Below are 9,141 nucleotides of genomic sequence, written 5' to 3'. Positions count from 1 at the left end.
CCATAGAAGCTATCCTCAAGAACTCAACCAATCAGCATGTTCAAAAAGATAAGCATGGTCCGAACCGGTTTGGATAAAAATGGTTGGGCCGGAAAACAGACCAATTTGCCCCTCTACAGTCTACTCTACTCTTACCTAGATTTTGAGTCAATTGGGCCCAGTCTAATATTTCATACCGTTCAGACCGGCCCACCTACGGGAAAATGCTGTTAAAATCGCAGCGATTTTTTTCGGAGTGTCGGCCTTCGAGAAAACACTTCCACTCTTTCCAACAACCAGAAGGTTTCAATCCGCAGTCACCTCTTCTCCCCGGCGGTCGTCCATACGTTGCTCAGGTACACCTAAAATCACCGAAATTCCATCCACAGACCTAATTTTGGCATATGTTGATTGCTTCAATGTTTATTTATGACCACACTTAGATGTTCACTTAATTTAGGGTTAAGCAAAATCGAATTTATCCGCATTGAAATTCGCAACGATGAGAAATGTGATGGTATCTATGTGGTTTGTGATTAAACACTGTGTTAAATCTGCTTCTGGTGCTTAGAATTGTTTTATGGTAATTGCTAACTACGAAGTTTGATTGTATACTTATTAATTTGTTTTGAATTAATATGAATAGATAGTACTGGATGTGTTAGGTTGAAATGAACATTTTTTGACTTCAAAGTTGGAATCAACGTTAATTTGAGATTAACCCCTTGAAATAATTACTACAAATAACAGAATAGGGTTAATCAGTGACTTTCTTATCAATTTATGCAACGAAGTGCATTTATACAACATATATATACCTCTGTGTTTCACTTTTTACTGATTTTTGGACCAGTTCATGTAAGCAATTTGTTTAATCAATGTATAAACCTGTAAGTGCCTAAATTGGTAAAACAGTGTAACATAATTAAGTGTTTTACCCCTAACAGACTACGTGTCTTGGATTTTACCAAATTCCATGCTATACTTGCATATGGCATAACTGTGTTGAGGTGCAACATTAACCAATTTAGCTAGATTCTGTATATGATTTTGAGCTGAAACTGATGAGCTATAATCTCTTAGAAGTTCAGTTTCTTAAATCATTGGTGGCTTACTTCTTAATTTTAACAAAAATGGAGTTGGAGTTGTCCAAAGAAGGTTGTCAGATTGTTTTTAGGCTCTTGTTAGCGGTTGAGTGCTACATGATTCAGTTTTTCTGAATTATGCAGAGGACATCTTTAGAAGAATGTTTCCCATTTGTAGTGGCTCTATGAAAATACACACATATAAAGTTTTTATCTCTGGAAAGTTTAGTATTCAACTTATGGATTACTAGAAACTGCAGTTACAAGAAACTACAAATAGTAATGACAAAAGTTCTTGAACAGCCTTAGTTTACTGAAACTGCTTTTAAGTTTTAACCATCTCAAAGTGACAATCTCTTTATAATAATAATACTAATCTTAACTCTTAAGAAGCTCCTTTGTAATCGGAAGATCTAAAGTGTGTTATGTCCTTATGGGTTTCTTTTCCATGCAGTTTTGGGAACTATTAGCTGACCTTACAATGGATTTTGATGAATACGATTACTTGGAAAAAATGGTGGAAAATCCAGAACCACCAAAGTCAGATCAAAGAGCTAATGGAGGTGAAGAAACTGGTAAAAATGAAGATAAAGAACGAAGCCGAAGCTCTAGGCATAGAAGTGAGAAAAGCAGTGATGATCGTAGGTCAAAACGTGCAAAATCGGGTGAAGATTCCCGTGAACGTGAGAAAGAAAGAGGCTCTTCTCACCATCGTTCATCTCCAAAAGATGGGGATAGGAGTGATAGAGACAAACAAAGGGGTACCCGTGAAACCAGAGACAGGGATAGGGATAAAGATAGGAGCAGGGAGGACAGAAATGGAAAGGGTAGAGATAAAGACAGAGAAAGAGAAAGAGAAAGAGACAGAGGTGGTGATAGGGATAGGGAGAGGGACAGAGTGAGGGTAAAAAGGGAACATGGACGTGAACCTGAGAAAGAAAGGGAAGATAGAGATCAAGAGAAAGAGAAAGAACATGAAAGACCACATCGAAGTGGAAGCAGATCAGAAAGACATGGGAGTGAAAGGGACAGGGAAAAGAGCCGTGATAGAGAGGTTAAAGATAAAGAAAGAGAAAAAGAAAAAGAAAAAGAAAGGGAAATTAGAGAACCTGATCGTGATCGTGAAAGCAGGTATTTTTTTTTATGTTCTTATTCTCTCTTTACTTTCTGCTTGTATTGATAGTATGTGCTTTATGCTTTGTGGCGAGTATCTCTGCTTTCACTATTTACCTGTTTACCCTTGCTTCTCTTCTAACCTCCTTAAGTTAAGACATGATGATTAGTTCAATATTAGCAATATTCCTCCCTATTTTAATTGCAGCTTCTTTTGTTGTTTGGGAAGGGAATCTTTATTTCCTTGTCCGTGCATTCGTGGGTTGCTTAATGGTGTGTTTCTGCTAGTGGAAACATAGATTATGAATATTGAACATATGTTTTGAGAATAGAATATTAAACCCTAGATTCTGGGAACTCGCAGATGTGGTAGAGCAATCCTCAGATGGTCATTCTGGGTTCTAAGCCAGACTCATGGACTCGGGTTTAGGCTTTTACAAATCCGTATAAAAGATTGAAATTGCAAGATTGGGGGTTTGAACTTTGAAGTTGGTGGGCCTTTTGGCAGGGTGATGATGATGTCATGTTATGATTTTCATTATCCTCCACCTTTCCAGTAGCATCATCTTATTCGTATCTGTTCTGTTGCAGAAATGCTGTTATGGGAGTAGTGGGATTTGCTTTACAGAGGCTTTGCTTTTGGATATCAGTTCACTTGTCTACAAGAGCCGTTTTTTTTGCAGGATATTATATTGCCATGTGTTATATATATACTACATATAATAATTATTATTACATTTCAGGTCTAATACCACCAATAGCTCAAGTGCCACTTCATCTTTATTTATCTAAGTTTTGCCTTGACTTGCCTGTGCATTTTGTTACTGATTGTCCATGTTGTCAGGACCATGAAAGATTTGTTTTCCTATTTTTTCTTTCCCCATTCCATTGTTTTCTTTAACAATTTGTTTTTATATATGTGAACGAATCATAGGTGCTATAGATTTGGTTATTTAATCCTATATATCCTGTCCTAGAATCACATAAATAAAATGAGTTACAGTTATAGTATATAGCAACACAGGTCTATTAGTAGTTTAGGGCGTGTTTGGCTCGTGGATTCAATGGGAATCTGAAGGAATTGGAATCTTGAATTCTGTTGTGGGTTTTCTGGTTGCTAAACCAAGGGAATTGTATTCCAGGATATTTCTTTACAAGTCCAAGTTTGAGAGGTTTTGTCATTTCTTGGGGTGGGTGGTAGGGATTGAGTTCTATTTTTATTTTTATTTTTTCATTAAATGACCAAAACCAAATTTTCCTCACAAACCCATCAAAATGCAAACACATTCTTCAACATAATTTACATTCCAGTGTCTTTGATTGATTTACAAATTAAACAGAAATTAGCAAAGGATTGTGATTGAATTTCATTCCATTTTCATCCAACCAAACACTTGACGAATTCCAATTCTTTCAGATTCCAATTCCTTTGACATATTCCATTCCTTCCAAGTAGATTCTATGAATCAAATGGCCCCTTAGTTTCCTTGCAATATCAAAACCATAGATCCCAAAAACTATTGTTGCTTCATTCTTTTAAGTTATGACAGTGTTATTTTATGCTTAAAAAATTTTCATCTGTCTCCACTCTCCAATTGGGTGTCAAAATCATGATATACTTTATACCAGTTGTTCTTTGATTGTTGTTGTATGGAGATTAGGATACCCTTTGTGGCTTTAGTTTCATATTATTTGTATTACTGTGTGATGCCAGTCTCATGCTGCCCTTTGGAAATGTCTAATCATGAAATGAAAGCTGTTAGCAGGTTCAAACACTAATATTATCATGTCACCCTTATATCCACTGATGTTCCATCAAGTAAGCTTAGGTTCATTAGAAAAGGTACAAAACCTATCTTTTATTGTCACCTCAAAATCGAATTGAGTTACATAGTGGTGTATGCCTATTCTGTTGCTTTTAACTATTACTTTCTTCTCCAGGTTGCTTTTGAATATGCAAACAAAGAACTTAATATGTGGTTTACACAAATTGAAGAATAGTTCTTGCATTATAAATGCTTGCAAATAATGAATTAAGGATGAATTTCAAATGTTTTTTTTTTCAGGCGATATAAAGACAAAAAGGAAGGAGCAGTAGAGCCGGAGGTTGATCCTGAAAGAGATCAGCGCACTGTCTTTGCATATCAGGTAATATAACATGACTCTTATTTGATCATATTAAATGACTGTTTTGCCCCCTAACATCAACTCTTATGTGGTTCATTTCACATTCCCAATAAAATTACAGATATCTCTCAAGGCTGATGAAAGAGATGTTTATGAGTTCTTCTCAAGGGCTGGCAAGGTTGATTCTATAACCTCTTTTACTTTTTTTATACTTGCTTTTCTTTTATATTGAGTTAAATAGCAAGAAATAGCAAAGTACTTTAATTGATTTTCTTATTATAGTATCCTGCTTTCATTTCATCCTATCACAACATTGTATTTTGAAAAGACTACTCGATTATAGCAATGTCATTTTAATACAAAGCTATATTCAATGCCCTAATAAGAAAAAGAAAATGTATAGAAATTTCAAAACACAATGTCTAAATGTGAAAATTTCGAAAACGCAATAACTGTAATACGATAAATTGTGATTTCAGGTTCGAGATGTACGTCTTATTATGGACCGAAACTCAAGGCGCTCAAAAGGGGTTGGGTATGGTTTTCTGCTTTACAAATTACAATAATACCCTTTGTCCAGTTTCTCAATTCTTTCATAAAACGTTATATTCTACTCTTCACATTTTCAGGTACATTGAGTTTTATGATGCAATGTCTGTCCCTATGGCAATAGCACTATCTGGTCAACCTCTTCTTGGTCAACCGGTCATGGTCAAACCATCGGAAGCTGAAAAGAATCTTGTGCAGTCCACTGCAACAGCTGCTGGGGTTGCAGGCGGTGCAGCATACGCAGGGGGGGCTAGAAAGTTGTATGTTGGCAATCTTCATTACAACATGAAAGAAGATCAACTTCGCCAGGTATCTCCATCTTGTTTTTTTTTTTTTAGAAATTTCAGATATCACAAGATGTAAAATACTTAAATGTTTTTTTTTTTTAATTAAATATGTTGATAATCTGACTTTGTTTTCTTGTCAGGTATTTGAATCATTTGGTGTTGTAGAGCTGGTGCAATTGCCTACTGATGAGACTGGAAATTGTAAAGGTTTTGGTTTTATTCAGGTGAGTTTACTTTAACCATATATATAGATTTTAGATGCTGTTTTTTTTTTTTTTTTAATTGATTGAAAGGGTTAATAAGAACATGACTTATATTTTGTGTTGCTTTTCAGTTTGCACGTCTTGAAGATGCTAGAGCTGCACAGAGTTTAAATGGACAATTGGAGATTGCAGGTCGAATGATGAAGGTACAAATTTCTCATGTGATTGTGTTAAGATTAATCGTCTGGATGTTAGTGAATGACCATTTTACCCTTTCTGTTTGGAAGTGATGCTGAACAAGAACTGACTGTTTAATCAAGAACTTTTACAAACTGAAATTGTAAATGGCTGGTTATTTGATATAAATAATGATATACAATCACAATTATTTATTATCACAACATGATTAGTAACTTAAGTTGGACACAATATCAATAACAATTTAAATTTGACACACTATTTAACAAGTTAAAAAACAAATATTAAGTCTATCAAGTCAAAAAGAAGCATGCACTTAATCATGGAAGCTATATTTAGATGTTTCTTTCTGACTTAATGCAGAAAGAACACCTTAGCAGAAAAGTGTCAACTTTTTACAAGTTTGCCTTGAATAATTTTTTCTTTACATTTCTCCAAATCTGCTGTCATTTTCTCTAAAATTGTTTCAAACACTATTAATAATCTACTAATTTACAGGTGTCTGCCATTACTGATCAATCTGGAATGCAAGAAATGGGTGTAAATCCTGGTGATTTTGATGATGACGAAGGAGGTGGCCTGGTTAGTATTAGCACTCCTTCTTTGCCTTGTTGGAATTTATAAACATACATTTTTTTATTAGTAAAGAAATTGTTTATATCATAGATTTTCACAACAGTTTTATTTTCTCATATGGTTTTTAAATATGATTATCAGGTCCTTTTTATCTTTTCAACTTGTATCCGTTTATTTTCAGTCTTTGAATGCACGTTCTCGAGCACTTCTCATGCAGAAGTTGGATCGTAGTGGAAACACAACAAGGTGCAATACACTTTCCATCATAACTTTATGTTATATATCAAGGATAATTGCAAGAAATAACAAATTACTTTCACTTATTTGTGTGTTATAACATGCTACTTCCATTAAGATAGTACTTTGTAAAATCTACTTAATTATAGCAATGTAGTTTCATTTAGTTTTCTTATTGGAACATTTTACCTCTACAAAATCTACCCTATATAGCAATGAAAATGGCAATGTACTTTTTTTTTTATTTGTTTATTACAACACCTACTTTCATTTCTTTCTATTACAACATTGTACTTTTGCTTTTTTGAGCATCTTGAAAAATCTACCTAATTATAACACTTCACTTTTAATGTGTAGATTTTCGAAGTACATTGCTATTTCTTTCACTTAACACTTATGTATATGTACAGTGCACTTGGCATCCCGGCCAATAATAGCACAGGCCTAGCGCCAGCTGGCGTTCCTTTTTCTGGGCTTGCATCGATGCCTGGTGCTGTGCCACTGCAACTCCCACTCCCACCTGTTCCTGTTCCACCCATAGAGAGCATTGGTATCCCCAGTGAATGTCTGTTGCTGAAAAACATGTTTGATCCTGAGTTAGAGGTATTTTAATTTTAATCATAATTTATATAGTTCTATATGTTATATTAATATATAATGATAAAAATTTAATGGTTTTCTGTTTATTTTCAGGATGAGCCAGATTTTGATCTTGATATCAAGGATGACGTTCAATCTGAATGCGCAAAATACGGAAAGCTAAGACATATTTATGTCGAGAAGTAAGTTTCTTGTTAGTCTTTACTGCTAAATGCAACAAATAGCAATGTACTTTCACTATTTTTTTTGTCTTAAGGCATTTCTACTCGGTTATAGCATTCTACTTTCAATTTATTTCTTGTTAGGATATTATAGTTTGCAAAATCTACCTATTCATAGCATTGTATTAAGATGACTTTGCTATAACAAACCAATGAAAGTACATTGCTATTTCTTGCATTTAACCCTTCTTTTTATCATGCATGCCTAATAAAACTGAAGATGATTGTGTTTTCTTATCATCATCATCATCATCATCATCATCATCATCATCATCATCTAATACTTTTGTTGATTGGTGTTATTGATGAACATGAACAGGGAGAGTGCTGGATTTGTGTATTTACGTTTTGAGAATAGTCAATCTGCTGTAGCTGCTCAGCAAGCTCTTCATGGAAGATGGTTTGCTGGAAAGATGATCACTGCTACCTTTATGGTATTTCATTTTCTCCACTTATCACTCTCCTTTTTTTTTTCAATCAAGGCTAAAATACAGAAAAAAACACATCTATAATATTTATATTATATGTACTTTTCTTGATTTTTAACCTCTCAAGTATTTTTTTTGTAATGATTAAACCATATTATACTTCTTTTTAACACTTAAAAAAACATTTTCCCATTTTCCTGCTTTTGATATTACTGCTAAATACAAAAATAAAGAAAAACATAACATACTTATTTATACAAACAAGGTACGCTTTTTTTTTATCCAATCTATTCAACTTGTCAAAAAAATTTTAACCAATTTGGCTCAATAATGTACCTTGTACACATAACTTAGTTTAGTTTTTTTACACATATTAGCAACAAAATTGATACATTTATATCAATTATAATAATATAATTGTGACATGAAACAGAAACACCAAGTATTTTACAAGTTTCAGGTTATATATTGCTATTATCATTAATGAAATGCAAGTTCGTTGCTATTATAGATAAAATTATAAGTGTGTTTATTATGGGTATTAAAGCCCATTACTAACCAAATGTTTATAATCTTTGATAAAGGTGCCACAAAACTATGAGGCCAAATTTCCGGACAGCATCTAGGTGATTGAAAAGTTTTAAAACTGTTTTTCGTTGTAATTTAGATGTGGTTTTTAAAGTGTGTACAAGAACATTGTTTGGTATTTTGAGCAATTGCAGGCATTTGTGTTTTTTCTTTTATCATTTTAAGGAAAAACTTTGATGTATAATATTCTATTATGCATGTAGCATGATTCTTAATGCACTTTTATACATTTCTCGTTTTTTTATTTTTGATAATTAAGTTATTAAACTCATAGTTTTATGTTGAATATGTCGAGATATTTAAAAGTTTATGGTGTTGAAAACGTTTCCATAACTAATCACTAGTATGTGAGGATTTGGTGTTGAAATTATTTTGTTGTAGCCTTTTAGCAAGATGCAAAGGAGAGGGGTCGTTTTTACAGTTGGGTCTTCGGCAAATGAATTAAAGAAAACATTATGCGGTTTTGATATGAACGTGAGTTAGATGTAGTTATTGATGGTGTGTGTAGTTCCTTTGTTTAAAAAAAAAGAACGTCCTTTCATTGAATACTAGAGGAATATGTGAATTGGTGAAAATGAAATGGTTAAAATCCTTCTGTCGTGATAATAAAGTTCACTTTTTGGTTTTACAAGAAACCATGTTTGGTGTTTGAATTACATGGTAGTGCTTGTGGCGTATCATGAGGTATGTTTACTTTCAAAAAACAAGTTTTGTTGTGATAACAATTTTATTGCAAATTATGGTACGAGGTTGAACTGAGTCGGTGTGTGATATATTATTTTAATTTAATAATAAAATAACTAATTTAACATTACTAAAAATCTACAATCTTTAAACAAATATATTTGAACTTTATAATATATCAAGTTGTTTAATGTGATTCTGTACTATAACTTTTAGAGTAAATTACAGAAATGGTCATGTGTTTGTTATTTTGGACTTTGGTGCGG

The 9,141-nt window shown here is 33.3% G+C and overlaps 1 protein-coding gene across 1 annotated transcript; it reads left to right on the top strand.

The window, feature by feature from the left end:
• Positions 1–223: 223 nt before the first annotated feature.
• On the top strand, positions 224–8,435 carry LOC145133996 (Splicing factor, CC1-like protein). The gene is made up of 14 exons (XM_079068933.1): positions 224–335; positions 1,519–2,195; positions 4,244–4,325; positions 4,426–4,482; positions 4,784–4,839; positions 4,934–5,162; positions 5,281–5,364; positions 5,475–5,549; positions 6,040–6,123; positions 6,299–6,363; positions 6,765–6,957; positions 7,048–7,136; positions 7,495–7,609; positions 8,188–8,435. Exons 2-14 carry the CDS (start codon positions 1,546–1,548, stop codon positions 8,227–8,229), a joined length of 1,821 nt encoding a protein of 606 aa, XP_078925059.1. The 5' UTR covers positions 224–335; positions 1,519–1,545; the 3' UTR covers positions 8,230–8,435.
• The last annotated feature ends 706 nt before the right edge of the window (positions 8,436–9,141 follow it).

Source organism: Lactuca virosa, chromosome 8 (assembly GCF_052849685.1).
Source record: "Lactuca virosa cultivar CGN04683 chromosome 8, Lactuca_virosa_CGN04683_v6, whole genome shotgun sequence".
Taxonomy (NCBI): domain Eukaryota; kingdom Viridiplantae; phylum Streptophyta; class Magnoliopsida; order Asterales; family Asteraceae; genus Lactuca; species Lactuca virosa.
The sequence above is the reverse complement of the archived record's forward strand: the minus strand, read 5'-3'. Positions and strand labels throughout refer to the sequence as shown.